Source organism: Salmo salar, chromosome 10, assembly GCF_965601325.2.
Source record: "Salmo salar chromosome 10, fSalSal1, whole genome shotgun sequence".
NCBI classification, from domain to species: domain Eukaryota; kingdom Metazoa; phylum Chordata; class Actinopteri; order Salmoniformes; family Salmonidae; genus Salmo; species Salmo salar.
Genome location: NC_138300.1, coordinates 74,792,095 through 74,810,682, shown reverse-complemented (window position 1 = coordinate 74,810,682; position 18,588 = coordinate 74,792,095). Strand labels below are relative to the sequence as shown.

The following is an 18,588-nucleotide window of genomic DNA, read 5'->3' as shown; positions in this document are numbered from 1 at the left end:
GCCGGCCCAAGACAAACAGAGACTGGCTGTACTCTAGCCCTGTGGCCCAGTACAGAAGTCCCACTGAGACAGAGATGGCTCTATGTGTATATGTGTGTGTGTGTGTGTGTATGTGTGTATGGAGAGTGTGTGTTTGTCTGTGTGTATGGGCACGTGCAAGTGTGTGTGAGTGCATTTCTTCATTCCTCATGTCACTATTTCTATATACAGTGCATTCGGAAAGTATTCAGACCCCTTGACTTTTTCCACATTTTGTTATGTTACAGCCTTATTCTAAAATTGATTTCCTCATCAATATACACACAATACCTCATAATGACAAAGCAAAAAAAGGTTTTTAGAAAGGTTTACTCATTTATACTAATAAAACCTGAAATATTACATTTACATAAGTACTCCTTCGACCTCGTGGCTTGGTTTTTGCTCTGACATGCACTGTCAACTGTGGGACCTTATATAGACAGGTGTGTGCTTTTCCAAATCATGTCCAATTAATTGAATTTACCACAGGTGGACTCCAATCAAGTTGTAGAAACATCTCAAGGATTATCAATGGAAACAGGATGCACCTGAGCTCAATTTCGAGTCTCATAGGAAAGGGTAAGAATACTTATGTAAATAAGGAATTTCTATTTTTACTTGTAATAAATGTGCAAAAATGTCTAAAAACCTGTTTTTGCTTTGTCATTACGCGGTAGTGTGCTGAGGAAATGTTTTTATTTAATCCATTTTAGAATAAGGCTGTAAAGTAACAAAATGTGGAAATAGTCAAGGGGTCTGAATACTTTCCCAAGGCACTGTATATAAGTAAGTGTTTCACTGTTAGTCTACACTTGTTGTTTTACGAAGTATGTGACTAATAACATTTTATTTGATGTATGTGTGGAGGGCGTGTGTGTGTGCACGCGCGCTCAGGCAGGCGCGTGTGTAACCCAGCCTCACGTGGGCATCTCTATGGCACACTCTCATTAGAGGGAAAGGGAGAGAGTGGCTGTTGCAGCAGTGTGCCCTCTGGCTCCCTGGTAGTACAAAGACACTTTAGTACAAAGACACTACACCAACAGACACCCAGCCACACACAGCTACAGAGAAAGCGAAAGAAATAGAAAGGAAGGAAAAAAGGAGAGAAAGGGAGGTATAGGGAGGGGGATGAGAGTCAAAAGGAGAGGGAGAGGGGGGGGTATAGCAATGGGTATATATGAATGGACAAAGCCATCGATCACGTAACACCATTCATTCCTATGTGAAGACTCAACAGCGCATTTGAAGCAAAATGAAGTCGGTTAAGATGGCGTCTCATGGAGACATAACATGCGCAGTTTGAGCTACTCCAGGAAGTGACGTTGCAGGCTAGCTCAGTGCTGTCCCCTCCCATTAACTTCTTGGTGACAGGGGGCAGTATTCGGAAATTCAGATGAATAACGTGCCCAAATTAAACTGCCTGCTACTCAGTCCCAGAAGCTAAGATATCTACATAGTAGATTTGGATAGAAAACACTCTGAAGTTTCTAAAACTGTTTGAATGATGTCTGTGAGTATAACAGAACTCATATGGCTGGCAAAAACCTGAGAAAAAATCCAACCAGGAAGTGGTTTGTAGTTTTTCAACTGATTGCCTTTCCAAACTACAGTGTCTGTGGGGTCATTTTGCACTTCCTAAGGCTTCCACTAGATGTCAACAGTCTTCAGAACCTTGTTTCATGCTTCTACTGTTACTGGGAAGAGAATAAGAGCTGTCTCAAGCCTGAGACCAACGAATTGTTTACTGCGCGGGCACACAGGCGCGCCGCCGTTCCTTCTTTTTCCTCTGTAATGAATATGCTATTGTCCGGTTGGAAAATTATCGAAGATTTATGTTAAAAAGACCCTAATGATTGATTGTAAACATCGTTTGACATGTTTCTACGAACGGTAATGGAACTATTTGACTTTTCGTCTTGGGTTTTGCGCTCATGCATTATGCCTTTGGATTAGTGATCTGAACGCGCGAACAAAACGGAGGTATTTGGACATAAATATGGAGTTTATCAAACAAAACGAACATTTCTTGTGGAAGTGGGAGTCCTGGGAGTGCATTCCGACGAAGATAAGCAAAGGTAAGTGAAGATTTATAATACTATTTCTGAGTTTAGTTGACTCCAGAACTTGGCGGGTAACTGTATAGCTTGCTTTGATGGCTGAGCTCTGTACTCAGAATATTGAACAATGTGTTTTCGCCGTAAAGCTATTTTGAAATCTGACACAGCGGTTGCATTCAGGAGAAGTGTATCTATAATTCTTTCAATAACTGTTGTAAATTTTATCAACGTTTATGATGAGTATTTTTGTAAATTGATGTGCTCATTCACCGGAAGTTTTGGAGGCATTACATTTTCTGAACATCATGCGCCAATGTAAAATGTGGTTTATGGATATAAATATGAAGTTTATTGAACAAAACATACATGTATTGTGTAACATTGATTCCTGGGAGTGTCATCTGATGAAGATCATCAAAGGTTAGTGATTAATTTTAGCTGTATTTCTGGTTTTTGTGACGCCTCTCCTTGCTTGGAAAATGGCTGTGTGGTTTTTCTTGTTTAGGCGCTGTCCTAACATAATCTAATGTTATGCTTTCGCCGAAAAGCCTTTTTGAAATCGGACAATGTGGTTGGATTAATGAGAAATGTATCTTTAAAATGGGATATAATAGTTGTATGTTTGAGAAATTTGAATTATGAGATTTCTGTTGTTTTGAATTTGCCGCCCTGCTATTTCACTGGCTGTTGAATAGTGTGTACCGCGTGTACCGTGTACGCTAGCGTCCCACATGTCCCAGAAAGGTTATTAAGTAACTCCAGCTGAAGGCCGGCCGGGGTACTGCAGGCTGAATAGCAACTAAATTATGCTTATAACTTCTTCTGTATGCAATTTTTTATAATTGGTTCAAGGACATACAACTGGTGTAATAGAAGCAATTATTGGTACGAAGATTGCCATTTTGATTATCTATCCCGTTGCTTAGTCACTTTATCTCTTCCTAGACAGTATATACATCTCTACCTCAATTACCTCGTAGCCTGCTACTCTGAAGAATCTCAAATATAAAATATATTTTGATTTGTTTAACACTTTTTTGGTTACTACATGATTCCATATGTGTTATTTCATAGTTGTATATACTGTATATATATTTTGGGGATTTGATATTCCATTCACTATAATGGGGGATCCTGTTTTCTGCTAACAATGCCTGCAATACCGCGGTCGGCCTTGAACTTCTGTGGCTTCAATGAGAGGGGGCAGTCGTTCTCCCCTGGGCTATAAATAGGAAGGGGAGGGAAATCGATGAGTCATTATTAAAGTCATTCTAATGTATTTGTTTCAATCAATTTGGGAACATGTTAAAAGCATTATCTAGAGTGGCTTACTTTGAGACGGGCACTGAATCAGTCTTGAGGGTAGATAGAGACATTTAAATGCCAATATATGACGTGTGAGAGAGTCAGTGGCATGTATGTGCGGGTGTGTGGGACATATGAGTGGTTTGTGTGTGTGAGAGTGAAAGAGGGAGGGAGAGCGAAAGAAAGAAAATGGTTTGTAAGTAGCAAAAGAAAGAAAGAAAATGGTTTGTAAGTAGCATGTGTGTGTGTGTGTGTGTGTGTGTGTGTGTGTGTGTGTGTGTGTGTGTGTGTGTGTGTGTGTGTGTGTGTGTGTGGTATGTGTGTGTGTGTCAGCCTGACTGATGTAATCCTCAACTGCTAAGGGACCACTGCCGCTGACGCAATGGGTCTGTGCCTGCGTGTGTTCTGTGCGCACTTGTGCCTCCATTTCTTCCGTGCTGTAAACAGGCAGTGCTAGGTCCCTTGCCAGTACCCAGGCAGCACCGAGGCCACTAATAGAAAAACACTGGCGCTCCGTGGGGACGAGTGAGCTGCATCGTCCTCCATTATTAAACAGCTTTTAATTAAGACTCGGCACAACCAACACAACCTGGGCCAGCGTACCAAATGTTTCTCTGCACCCATGCTACTGTCAACTATGCTAGGAATGGTGTACAATAGATAGCGTGCTACCAGGATTTGAGTCCCCCATTCAAAATGCCACTGATATACCAAATCAGGTGTGGGTAAACATTAGAGAAACGCACACAGCCAATGGTTGTCTTTTTCTCATCATTCTGGCAGGAAAATCAGTGTTTACCTACATCAAAGCCAACGTTGTTCACTAGTAATACCATCTCTGATAGAATTCAGTAGCTAGTACAAAAAAAGATGTGGAATTGGAAAATGACACTTTTGGGAACTCCCCAATGCAAAATAGAATAGTCCTATAGAATTCACTGTGAAAAAAAACTGTTTTACGTGTCAAAGTGATTTTCCTTAAGGTACTTGGTTCCCATGCTTTCCCAGCACCCCTGATATAGATGCTGAGCCATGCTTCTCGAGTCAAAAGCTGGCAGTTCTCTGTGTTCCCTGGCAGTGGATTAGAAGCAGGTGTATGGTGTCTAATCTCAGTGTGTTTGTGGTGTCTAATGTCTCTGTGTGTGAATGTGTGTGTGTGTGACAGGGCTATCATTACCTCCAATGGCATGGCTCCAGGCTCTCAGCTCTCACTGACTGAGATCTAACCAGCCGGTGAGTGGAGGCTCTTTGCTTTGTATTTGAAAGGTATGTGTGTGTGTGTGTGTGTGTGTGTGTGTGTGTGTGTGTGTGTGTGTGTGTGTGTGTGTGTGTGTGTGTGTGTGTGTGTGTGTGTGTGTGAGTGTGAGACTCATTCTCTCTCTTTCCCATATACAGTGCCTTCAGAAAGTATTCATACCTCTTGACTTATTCCACATGCTGTTGTGTCACAGCCTGAATTCAAAAAGGATTAAATATATTTTTTCTTTCTCCCATCTACATACTATACCCCATATTGGCAAAGTGAAAACATGTTTTTAGACATTTTTAGCAAATGTATTGAAAATGAAATAAGTATTTACACCCCTGAGTCAATATATTTTAGTATCACCTTAGGCAGCGATTACAGAGTCTTTCTGGGTAAGTCGCTAAGAGCTGGATTGTACAATATTTGCGCATTATTCTTTTTTAAATTCCTCAAACTCTGTCAAGTTGGTTGTTGATCATAGCTAGACGGACATTTTCAAGTCTTGCCATAGATTGTCAAGCCAATTTAAGTCAGGCCAATTTAAGTCAAAACCAGTCAGGAACATTCAATGTTGTGTATATTTGGCCTTGTGTTTTTGGTTATTGTCCTGCTGAAAGGTGAATTTGTCTCCCATGTGTCTGGTGGAAAGCAGACTGAACCAGGTTTTCCTCTAGGATTTTGTCTGTGCTTAGCCATATTCCGTTAATAAAATAAATAAAAAACAGTTGCTGATGACAAGCATACCCATAACATAATGCAGCCAACACCATGCTTGAAAATATGAAGAGTAGTACTAAGTGATGTGTTGGGTTGGATTTGCCCCAAACATAACACTTTCTATCCAGGATATAAAGTGAATTTCTTTGACACATTTTTTTGTAGTTTGACTTTAGTGCCTTATTGCAAACACAATGCATGTTTTTTTAATCAAGGATTAGAACTTTCAGCTATCTCCCTCTCCAAATTCACACAGAAATGTAATGAAATTTGTTTCACAGACGTTTTCCCGCCGAAACTGTAACACATTCTAAAGCGAATACTGGAACAATATTTCTAACATAGAACGTGGAGAATGGTCAGAAGCGATCTAAAGAATAATAATGTCATTTCGGTTGTTATTTTGTGATGTCATTAAAAATGTTATAAAGGAAATACTGTAACTTGAAAAGTATACACACTACATGTATGAAGTCTGTATCTTCAACATTGTGTACAAAATATGAACAATTATGAAAGTGTTTTTGTTAAGAGAGGGATATGATCTTAGAAACTACAAGAGGAAATTGTTTCTATAACTTTGGACAAGTGAGTAGTCACCGCCCCTTGAGTGAGGTCAGAGAGCGTTTTTGAATGAACTGTATAAAACAGTGGGTTAAGAATTAACATACCAGGCCAGAGAGGCGTTGAGCTGCAGCTCACGTCCAAAGTGGTTAGAAATCTCAACACGAGGTAGAAACGATAATGTCACCTCTCGGACAATCACTGGTATGACTGATTAGCTGGGATCATTCTACTATTCAAACCACCGTATGTATTCTACTACTCTCATCACCCCACTGAGAACCATCGATATGGCTGGCTAGCCTATCTTCAAAGAATCATCTTCCAGAGCGAGTGGAAGCAGAGTGAGCTCTGTTGTTCTGTTCAGGACTACACGATGGATCGCCGGATGCCGGGCGACGGCAGAGGAAAGCAAAAAATGCCTAAGAGATGGGTGGGGACCCCTTTTGGACAATCAGAGCATTACAAGCGTGCCGCGGAAAGGCCCAACCAAACACCTTTCAAAGAAGGCTTGGTTCCCGATAGAGATACCCGGCGAACCAAGGCATTTACATGTAAATATACTGCTCAAAAAAACAAAGGGAACAGTTAAACAACACATCCTAGATCTGAATGAAAGAAATAATCTTATTAAATTATTTTTCCTTTACATAGTTGAATGTGCTGACAACAAAATCACACAAAAATAATCAATGGAAATCCAATTTATCAACCCATGGAGGTCTGGATTTGGAGTCACACTCAAAATTAAAGTGAAAAACCACACTACAGGCTGATCCAACTTTGATGTAATGTCCTTAAAACAAGTCAAAATGAGGCTCAGTAGTGTGTGTGGCCTCCACGTGCCTGTATGACCTCCCTACAACGCCTGGGCATGCTCCTGATGAGGTGGCAGATGGTCTCCTGAGGGATCTCCTCCCAGACCTGGACTAAAGCATCCGCCAACTCCTGGACAGTCTGTGGTGCAACGTGGCGTAGGTGGATGGAGCGAGACATGATGTCCCAGATGTGCTCAATTGGATTCAGGTCTGGGGAACGGGCGGGCCAGTCCACAGCATCAATGCCTACCTCTTGCAGGAACTGCTGACACCCTCCAGCCACATGAGGTCTAGCATTGTCTTGCATTAGGAGGAACCCTGGGCCAACCACACCAGCATATGGTCTCACAAGGGGTCTGAGGATCTCATCTCGGTACCTAATGGCAGTCAGGCTACATCTGGCGAGCACATGGAGGGCTGTGCGTACCCCCAAAGAAATGCCACCCCACACCATGACTGACCCACCGCCAAACCGGTCATGCTGGAGGATGTTGCAGGCAGCAGAACGTTCTCCACGGCGTCTCCAGACTCTGTCACGTCTGTCACGTGCTCAGTGTGAACCTGCTTTCATCTGTGAAGAGCACAGGGCACCAGTGGCGAATTTGCCAATCTTGGTGTTCTCTGGCAAATGCCAAACGTCCTGCACTGTGTTGGGCTGTAAGCACAACCCCCACCTGTGGACGTCGGGCCCTCATACCACCCTCATGGAGTCTGTTTCTGACCGTTTGAGCAGACACATGCACATTTGTGGCCTCCTGGAGGACATTTTGCAGGGCTCTGGCAGTGCTTCTCCTGCTCCTCCTTGCACAAAGGCGGAGGTAGCGGTCCTGCTGCTGGGTTGTTGCCCTCCTACGGCCTCCTTCACGTCTCCTGATGTACTGGCCTGTCTCCTGGTAGCGCCGCCATGCTCTGGACACTACGCTGACAGACACAGCAAACCTTCTTGCCACAGCTCGCATTGATGTGCCATCCTGGATGAGCTGCACTACCTGAGCCACTTGTGTGGGTTGTAGACTCCGTCTCATGCTACCACTAGAGTGAACGCACCGCCAGCATTCAAAAGTGACCAAAACATCAGCCAGGAAGCATAGGAACTGAGAAGTGCTCTGTGGTCCCCACCTGCAGAACCACTCCTTTATTGGGGGTGTCTTGCTAGTTGCCTATAATTTCCACCTGTTGTCTATTCCATTTGCACAACAGCATGCGAAATCTATTGTCAATCAGTGTTGCTTCCTAAGTGGACAGTTTGATTTCACAGAAGTGTGATTGACTTGGAGTTACATTGTGTTGTTTAAGTGTTCCCTTTATTTTTTTGAGCAGTGTACATTCATGATTTATTACTCCAAATGGGCAGCGGTTCGTGTGCAAAGTATATGATTACAGTGGGAGTAGTTTCTAAATGTACCAAAGTATTATGTCTCTGCCCCTCTCTCTCTCTCGCACTCTTCATCTCCTTTGTAACAAAATGCCATATTGTGTCAGTCCGCTAGGGACCTGTTTTAATGTATTAAATGTGTATGTTTATCCTGTGTTATCATTTAGTTCGCTAGTAAATAAATAATTTAACCAATTTGTGTAGTACTGAATCATAAGTAAGGCTGGGGTTTATGCAGATGCAGGAGGTTACGACCGTTCAGAAGGATGATATGATATGAGGTTACAATTAATGAGTTGACTGTTTATGGATTTAAAAGGTAAAGACCTTTAGTTTAATCGGGAGATGGTAACTCTTAAAAAAACACTCTCGTTTTGCCATAAAATCCTAATGAGTTAATAGTTACAATATGTATTTAATCGATTGACTTTTAAAGAGTTAGTTGATTAGATAAATAACAGTCATCAGATTAATGAAAGTAAAGTCACAACATAGGTTAGTATTGTGGAGTAACTACAATGTTGTTGATCCATCTTCAGATTTCCCCTATCACAGCCATTAAACTCTGTAAATGTTTTAACCTCTATGGGCTAGGTGGGACGCTTGCGTCCCACCTACTCAACAGCCAGTGTAATCCCGTGGTGCGTTATTCAAATACCTCAAAAATGCAAAAACTTCAATTTTTCAAACATATGACTATTTTACACCATTTTAAAGACAAGACTCTCGTTAATCTAACCACACTGTCCGATTTCAAAAAGGCTTTACAACGAAAGCAAAACATTAGATTATGTCAGCAGAGTACCCAGCCAGAAATAATCCGACACCCATTTCTCAAGCTAGCATATAATGTCACATAAACCCAAACCACAGCTAAATGCAGCACTAACCTTTGATGATCTTCATCAGATGACAACCCTAGGACATTATGTTATACAATACATGCATGTTTTGTTCAATCAAGTTCATATTTATATCAAAAACCAGCTTTTTACATTAGCATGTGACTAGCATGTGACTAGCATTCCCACCGAACACTGCCGGTGAATTTACTAAATTACTCACGATAAACGTTCACAAAAAACATAACAATTATTTTAAGAATTATAGATACAAAACGCCTCTATGCACTCGATATGTCCGATTTTAAAATAGCTTTTCGGTGAAAGCACATTTTGCAATATTCTCAGTAGATAGCCCGGCATCACATTGCTAGCTATTTAGACACCCAGCAAGTTTAGCACTCACCAAAGTCAGATTTACTATAAGAAAAATGTTATTACCTTTGCTGTTCTTCGTCAGAATGCACTCCCAGGACTTCTACTTCAATAACAAATGTTGGTTTGGTCCCAAATAATCCATTGTTATATCCAAATAGTGGCGTTTTGTTCGTGCGTTCAAGACACTATCCGAAAGGGTAAATAAGGGTGACGAGCATGGCGCATTTCGTGACCAAAAAATTCTAAATATTCCATTACCGTACTTCGAAGCATGTCAACCGCTGTTTAAAATCAATTTTTATGCCATTTTTCTCGTAAAAAAGCGATAATATTCCGACCGGGAATCTGCGTTTAGGTAAACAGACGAAAGAAAATAAAGCATGGGGTCGACTCGGGCACGCGCCTAAGCCCATAGTACTCTGATCGGCCACTTGCCAAACGCGATAATGTGTTTCAGCCAGAGGCTGCCTCGATATCATTCCGCTTTTTCCCGGGCTCTGAGAGCCTATGGGAGCCGTAGGAAGTGTCACGTTATAGCAAAGATCCTCAGTCTTCAATAAAAAGAGCCAAGATGAACAACAACTTGTCAGACAGGCCACTTCCTGCATGGAATCTTCTCAGGTTTTGGCCTGCCATATGAGTTCTGTTATACTCACAGACACCATTCAAACAGTTTTAGAAACTTTAGGGTGTTTTCTATCCAAAGCCAATAATTATATGCATATTCTAGTTACTGGGCAGGAGTAGTAACCAGATTAAATCGGGTACGTTTTTTTATCCGGCCGTGTCAATACTGCCCCCTAGCCCTAACAGGTTAAAGTCACCATTGGCCTCAATTCCTGAGCAGTTTCCCTCCTCTCCGGCAACTGAGTTAGGAAAGACGCATGTATCTTTGTAGTGACTGGGTGTATTGATACACCATCCAAAGTGTAATTAATAACTTCATCATGCTCAAAGAGATATTTGATGTCAGTTTTTTTTTGACCCATCTACCAATAGGGGCCCTTCTTTGAGAGGCATTGGAAAACCTCCTTGGTCTTTCTGGTTGAATCTGTGTTTGAAATTCACTGCTTGACTTAGGGACCATACAAATAATTGTATGTTTAGGATACGGAAATGAGGTAGTCATTCACAAATCATGTTAAACACTATTATTGCACACAGAGTGAGTCCATTGAACTTATTAAGTGACTTGTTAAGCAAATTCCTACTCCTGAACTTATTTAGGCTTACCATAACAAAGGGGTTGAATACTTATTGACATTTCCGATTTTTATTTGAATTCATTTGTAAAAAATTTGAAAAACATAATTCCACTGGGATATTGTGTGTAGGCCAGTGACACAAAATCTCAATTTAATCCATTTTAAATTCGTGCTGTAACACAGCAAAATGTGGAAAAAGTCAAGGGGTGTGAATACTTGTGTATTTCTCACTCCTTCTCCCTATTTTGCCATATATCTTTCTCCCTCCTAGCCCCTCTTTTCCATAAATGTCTCTCCCTTTCCCCTCTCTTTCCATTATTTATCTCTCCTCCCCCTCTCTTTCCCATCTATTTCTCCCTCAATCCCCTTCTATCCATCTCACACTTCCTCTTTCATCTAACTCTTCCTCTTATCCTCCCCCCTCCCCCTAGATATGTGTTACATAACGGGGTCTCCGCTCTTCTCTAGTAAACATGTGCAGGCTGCACGTGCGCTGGGCTGCAGCACTCTCTGTCTCTCTCCATCTCCTCCTGTGATCCTCTCGCTCTGCCTCTCCCAGCACTCTGCATCTCCTGCAGCCTCTTGGGTGCTGCGTGAGAGGAGAAGAGGGTGAGGAGTGTGTGTGTGGTGTGTTTGTAGGGGTAGGATCTATCTTAGGGAGGTGTTTTTGAGCTCTGCTGGGGCCCAGTTCAGATCACACCACAGCCGCACTGATATGGCGTTTAAGTGTGCAAGCAGCTCGAAGATGACATGGCTCCTGTCTGCACATTTTTTAGGAGATGTGTGCAGTGTGCATGTATGCACACACTTTCAGCCCTGCTAATATGCTTGCATGCACACACATGCAAACATCTATTTCAATAACTACTAGCTAATTTACATAGACAACAGACAACATATACACATTTAAATAGATGTAGACAACATAGACAACATTACAGCCTTATTGTCAAATCCATACAAAATATTTTTATTCCTCATCAATCTACACACAATACCCCATAATGACAAAGCAAAAACTGGTTTTTTAACATTTTTTGCTAATTTATAAAAAAAAATTATTTACATAAGTATTCAGATCCTTTGCTATGAGTCTTGAAATTTTTCTCAGGTGCATCCTGTTTCCATTGATCATCCTTGAGATGTTTCTACAACTTGATTGGAGTCCACCTGTGGTAAATTTATTTGATTGGACATGATTTGGAAAGGCAGATCCCACAGTTGACAGTGCATGTCAGAGCAAAAACCAAGCCATGAGGTCGAAAGAATTGTCCGTAGAGCACAGGATTGTGTCGAGGCACAGATCTGGGGAAGGGTACCAAAAAATGTCTGCAATATGGAAGGTCCCCAAGAACACAGTGGCCTCCATCATTCTTAAATGTTTGGAACCACCAAGATTCTTCCTAAAGTTGGCCACCCAGCCAAGTTGAGGAATTGGAGAAGGGCCTTGGTCTGGGAGGTGACCAAGAACCCGATGGCCTTTATCAGGCCTTTATGGTAGAGTGGCCAGATGGAAGCCACTCCTCAGTAAAATGCACGACAGCCCACTTGGAGTTTGGAAAAAGGACTCAGACCATGAGAAACAAGATTCTCTGGTCTGCTGAAACAAGATTGAAGACTTTGGACTGAATGCCAAGTATCACGTCTGGAGGAAACCTGACACCATCCCTACATTGAAGCATGGTGGTGGCAGCATCATGCTGTGAGGATGTTTTTCAGCGGCAGCGACTGGGAGACTAGTCAGGATCGAGGGAAAGATGAACGGAGCAAAGCACAGATAGATCCATGATGAAAACCTGCTCCAGAGCGCTCAGGACCTGAGGCAAAGGTTCATCTTCCAACAGGACAACGACCCTAAGTACACAGCCAAGACAACACAGGAGTGGCTTCGGGACAAGTCTCTGAATGTCCTTGAGTATTCCAGCCAGAGCCTAGACTTGAACCCGATCGAACATCTCTGGAGACCTGAAAATAGCTGTGCAGCGACTCTCCCCATCCAACCTGACAGAGCTTGAGAGGATCTGCAGAGAAGAATGGGAGAAACTCCCCCCAATACAGGTGTGCCAAGCTTGTAGCGTCATAGCTAAGAAGACTTGAGGCTGTAATCGCTGCAAAAGTTGCTTCAACAATGTACTGAATAAAGGGTCTGAATTCTTGTTCAAATATGATGTTTCAGTTTACTTTTTATACATTTGCAAAAATGTATTTTTTGCTCTGTCATTATGGGGTATTGTGTGTAGATTGATGAAATGGGGGAAAAAATGATTTTATCAATTTTAGAATAAGGCTGTAACGTAACAGAATGTGGAAAAAGTCCAGGGGTCTGAATACTTTCTGAATGCACTGTACATACAGGTAACTGCCAAAATAATGGAAACACTTCAGTGGTCACTGAATGGTTTGATAAGCATGAAAACAATGTAAACCATATGCCATTGCCATCTCAGTCAATAGATCTCAACCCAATTGAACACTTATGGGAGATTCTGGAGCGCTTGAGACAGTGTTTTTCCACCACCATCAACAAAACACCAAATTATGGAATTTCTTGTGGAAGATTAGTGTCGCATCCCTCCAAGAGTTCCAGACACTTGTAAAAAGTGCATTGAAGCTGTTCTGGCTCGTGGTGTCGCAATACCCTATTAAGACACTTTATGTTGGTGTTTCCTTTATTTTGGCAGTAACCTGTATTTACATAGCCAACATTTTCATGGGTTGCACATTACATCACAATATTGTTTTGAACGTTCGTTTTAGGCCTGATGTCCAGCTGAGCATTCTACTCAATGCAGTCTCAATGGGTGCTAGTCTAAAGTGCATTACTGTGGCTTGGAAACACGATGACATTTCAAAAGGAGGCAAATAATTTGTAGGGCAAGCTTTTGTGATCATTGCGATATCTCCAAACAACTGACTTTAGATGCAGTATAACTTTAGCTAGCTAGCTAAGATTGAGGGGAGAGCGCTGAAATGTCAGCTCGCTAACGTTAGCATTGCTAGCTATTTCTGACTAACTTTGCTAGCTCAAAGCAACATTGCCACTCCTCTAAATTAAACTTGACGACATCACAATGATGGCAACGTTGTTTTCTACTCTTTATTTGTCTATGTTAGCAATGATCATATTTCCAGGCCACAATAGTGTACATTTTACGAAACAGCCATTAGCCCCCGTTCAGAAAGACTTGGTATTAACCATCAGTCACACATCAATAAGCTGCAGCAAGCGAATAACAATGGCAACGATGCGACCGAGTGACGGAGGTGCAACATAGACAACATATTTACCTAGACAACATAGACAATGGACAACAAAGTCAATAGACATCATAGACAATAGACTACATAGACATAGACAACATATTTACCTAGACATAGACAATAGACAACATAGACAACATAGACAATGGTTTTGCCCACTTATTTTCCCTCTTAAAGAGCTAGCTCGTCTCTCTGACCAGGTCTGGTTTTCCCTCTTTGGCTCAGTGCAGTGAGCAGACAGTATCACCACAGGGAGTATCTTTACACGTGAGACTCTCTGAGTGAGCAGAGACACAACGCCTTTGTGTGTGTGTGTGTGTGTGTGTGTGTGTGTGTGTGTGTGTGTGTGTGTGTGTGTGTGTGTGTGTGTGTGTGTGTATGATAGCGTGCATGCGTTTTGAGTGTGTGTGCCTTTTCTGTTTGTGTGATGTGTGTGTGTGTGTATGGGGCGGAGGGGGGGGGTTCCATTTTCATATCTAATGATCCTAACTCCCTCTGTATTTTCTCCCTCAGCACGCACCCTTCTAGGCTTTCATGTGCTGCCAGAGAGCCTGTTTATCAGTCACACTCCCAGAACAGCACAGACTACTGCTGCCTCACCGTTAGTGCTGTTATTATGAGCGCTTCAGACAGATCTCCAATCACCTGAAGGGTAAATGAGCCCTATAGCATCACTTACTAACATTAAGGTGCTAAGTGGATAGTTATCTGTAAGGAAACTCAATAGAGTCTAGCTGGTATTATAAATTCTGCCTCAACTCGCTGAAATGAACTGAATCTGAACCAAAACAACACTGGGGCAAAAGAGCTGATGTTTCATAATTCATATAATAACATAGCTGTTAAAAACAAGGTTCATTATTGGTTATACATACTATAGCCCAAGTTCTCCAAGCTGTGTATACTATATGATATGATAGTCTGATGGTATGGATGAATTTTAGGACTATCGCGTTGTATTGTATGCTCAAGATGTAATTCAAATCAAATCCAATTGTATTGGTCACATACACATGGTTAGCAGATGTTAATGCGAGTGTAGCGAAATGCTTGTGCTTCTAGTTCCGACAGTTCCAACAATTTATGTCATTGCGAATTTGTACTCTCACTGATGCCTTCAAAATTGCTCCTGGAGGGATTTATTAAGTTATATTGTCATTGATTTCTATTGTATTATATTGTGTTGTATTGTATAGCATAGCTTAGCAATGTACAGTATTATTGGACCGACAGTTAAAACCAGGACACTGTGTTAAAAGGCCTGATGTGATCTCTGACTCTGTTGGCTGTGTTCCTGACAGAGAGAATGTGACTGTCTGTCTGTTCGTCTCTGCCAGTGAGAGGTTATCCCAGGTCTGACAGTGACTGGGAGTCACAAACCAGGGTAGGTACGGGTCTATGTCAGGACATTACTCCGTAACAGTCTCTCTGTGTGTGTGTGTGTGTGTGTGTGTGTGTGTGTGTGTGTGTGTGTGTGTGTGTGTGTGTGTGTCTGTCTGTCTGTCTGTCTGTCTGTCTGTCTGTCTGTCTGTCTGTCTGTCTGTCTGTCTGTGTTTTTTCTGTGCACTTGAGATTTGTCACACCCATAGACAAGTTCAACTATACTGTATCAAAAGACTATGATGTAAACGGCATGTTGACAGATGGGTAGAATATAACAATGAGATTTTCCAGAAATACTATATAATAATTGCTAGGATAGCATGTGAAAGCTAATCCTCATCCTGAGTCAAGGAAAATGTCACTATAATTACACTTTGGGAAAAGGGTGGGTCCCAGACCTCAAGACAGCATTCGCACCTAGTCATCAACGTTGAATTACGAGGTGTGATTCTATTCTGCTCGATACCAATGTAAAACTAAATAGACCATAGAGACCTTTAACTGTCTTTGTATGCCAGGCTGCCGGCGTTTTCCAGACTTTTATTGTGTCCTAAGCCATTGGCAATTATACCACTCCTGTATGCAGAGGAGACTGCAAGGTGGGGCAGAATGCAAGTGGGGACGTGTAGGCTACTGAAGAGAAGAAGACAGTGTTGTTGAATATGGTGACAAGAGGTGGAGATATTTTACATTTACATTTTAGTCATTTAGCAGACACTCTTATCCAGAGCGACTTACAGTAGTGAATGCATACATTTCATACATATTTCTTTTTGTATTTTTTGTTTCCGTACTGGCCCCCCGTGGGAATCGAACCCACAACCCTGGCGTTGCAAACACCATGCTCTACCAACTGAGCCACACGGGACCATATCACTGCACATCATACTGCTAGTTGCTCATTTGCCTCCCTGTCCTTAGTCAGCGCGGCAAAGCAACGGCGGCAGACGGCAATGGCACACGGCATCTTAATTACATTCTTTTCTGGTTGAGAATTGCTTTTCTGATTCAGAAGATGTCATATAAACAGATTACAATGTGATTTTCTGGTTGCTAAAAAGATGTTAACGAAATGTCCTTATGCAACCAGTATACAACCATGATAATGACGTCATTGCAACTAGTTTTGCTCGCTGGGGGTGCGGTGTGACCAGAGTAGCCACATTAACCATGACTGACAGAGTGTGTACATCATGACAGCATGAGGTGACATTATGCATCTGTTTATCATTCTGGAGTCTGCAGGGAGGCTGGCAACTTTCACACTAACAGTCAGATGTCTCTTCTATTTGCCCTAACAACTGCTAAAAGAACAGGGGCGGACAGACATTTTCTTGACCACTCAAAGGCAATGGACTATATCATATCCAGGATCCTTATAAGTGTACTGTATTTTATTTTTAACCTTTATTTAACTAGGCAAGTCAGTTAAGAACAAATTCGTATTTACGATGACGGCCTACCCAGGTCAAACCCTAACCCGGAAGACTCTGGGCCAATTGCGAGTCGCCCTATGGGACTCTCAATCCCGGCTGTTTGTGATACAGCCTGGAATTGAACCAGGGTCTGTAGTGACGCCTCTAGCAATGAGATGCAGTGCCTTAGACCGCTGTGCCACTCAGGAGCCGTGTATGGGAAGGGAGTAGGTTGAAGTGACCCTAGTTCAGTTTTATAACCCAACAATTAAGATTAGGATTGAGAGGGTAGGGGGTTAGCAGATCCTAAATCTGTGCCATAGGTAGTGGAGATGCCTCACCTGAACTGTGGTTGGCAGTGTCCATCATCCTCCTTGGCGGCCTCTGCCAGCAACTCCAGCGGGCTCAGGACACTGATGTCATCACTCTGCTCCTGGTGTTCCATCATCTTCAGCCTGAGGGGACAGAACAAAACACAAAACCCATTCACACACTGACTAAATGATCAACAGAAACACTTCACTCAAGTACATACACATACCCTTTTCTAACTATAGTGCTGACTGGAGACAAACTGTGCTGGCAGATGATATTTTCCTTTCACATTGTCTTTTTCAGCTACAATGGTGGATGTGTTACAGGGCCAGCTCGGTACAGCTTGGTTTCACTCTGCTCAGTGGTGTGAAAGGGCCTATAAACCCACTTTCCCAGGATATTGTCCACAGCTTCAGCTAGGTGCATAATTATTGGCACCCTTGATAAAGATGAGCAAAAAAGACTATATAAAATAAGCTGTATAAAATAAATAATATATTGCATGCTCTAAACAATTTGAAATGTATTTTATATTAATACAATTGCTCAGAGAAAGAGATTGTCTTTAACAAGTAATATATATACACTGCTCAAAAAAATAAAGGGAACACTTAAACAACACAATGTAACTCCAAGTCAATCACACTTCTGTGAAATCAAACTGTCCACTTAGGAAGCAACACTGATTGACAATAAATTTCACATGCTGTTGTGCAAATGGAATAGACAACAGGTGGAAATTATAGGCAATTAGCAAGACACCCCCAATAAAGGAGTGGTTCTGCAGGTGGGGACCACAGACCACTTCTCAGTTCCTATGCGTGCTGGCTGATGTTTTGGTCACTTTTGAATGCTGGCGGTGCTTTCACTCTAGTGGTAGCATGAGACCACTGGCGCCCTGTGCTCTTCACAGATGAAAGCAGGTTCACACTGAGCACGTGACAGACATGACAGAGTCTGGAGACGCCGTGGAGAAAGTTCTGCTGCCTGCAACATCCTCCAGCATGACCGGTTTGGCGATGGGTCAGTCATGGTGTGGGGTGGCATTTCTTTGGGGGGCCGCACAGCCCTCCATGTGCTCGCCAGATGTAGCCTGACTGCCATTAGGTACCGAGATGAGATCCTCAGACCTCTTGTGAGACCATATGCTGGTGCGGATGGCCCTGGGTTCCTCCTAATGCAAGACAATGCTAGACCTCATGTGGCTGGAGTGTGTCAGCAGTTCCTGCAAGAGGAAGGCATTGATGCTATGGACTGGCCCGCCCATTCCCCAGACCTGAATCCAATTGAGCACATCTGGGACATCATGTCTCGCTCCATCAACCAACGCCATTTTGCACCACAGACTGTCCAGGAGTTGGCAGATGCTTTAGTCCAGGTCTGGGAGGAGATCCCTCAGGAGACCATCCGCCACCTCATCAGGAGCATGCCCAGGCGTTGTAGGGAGGTCATACAGGCACGTGGAGGCCACACACACTACTGAGCCTCATTTTGACTTGTTTTAAGGACATTACATCAAAGTTGGATCAGCCTGTAGTGTGGTTTTCCACTTTAATTTTGAGTGTGACTCCAAATCCAGACCTCCATGGGTTGATAAATTGGATTTCCATTGATTATTTTTGTGTGATTTTGTTGTCAGCACATTCAACTATGTAAAGAAAAAAGTATTTAATAAGATTATTTCAT

At 42.4% G+C, this 18,588-nt stretch overlaps 1 protein-coding gene across 2 annotated transcripts in view; it reads right to left on the bottom strand.

The window, feature by feature from the left end:
• Positions 1–18,588, bottom strand: part of gramd2ab (GRAM domain containing 2Ab) — a 72,878-nt gene that overhangs the window by 38,742 nt on the left and 15,548 nt on the right. For both annotated transcript variants that reach the window (XM_014123957.3, XM_014123958.3), the window contains one exon: positions 16,929–17,042. In XM_014123957.3, coding sequence (XP_013979432.1) covers positions 16,929–17,042 — 114 coding nt within the window. The remainder of the gene's footprint in view (positions 1–16,928; positions 17,043–18,588) is intronic.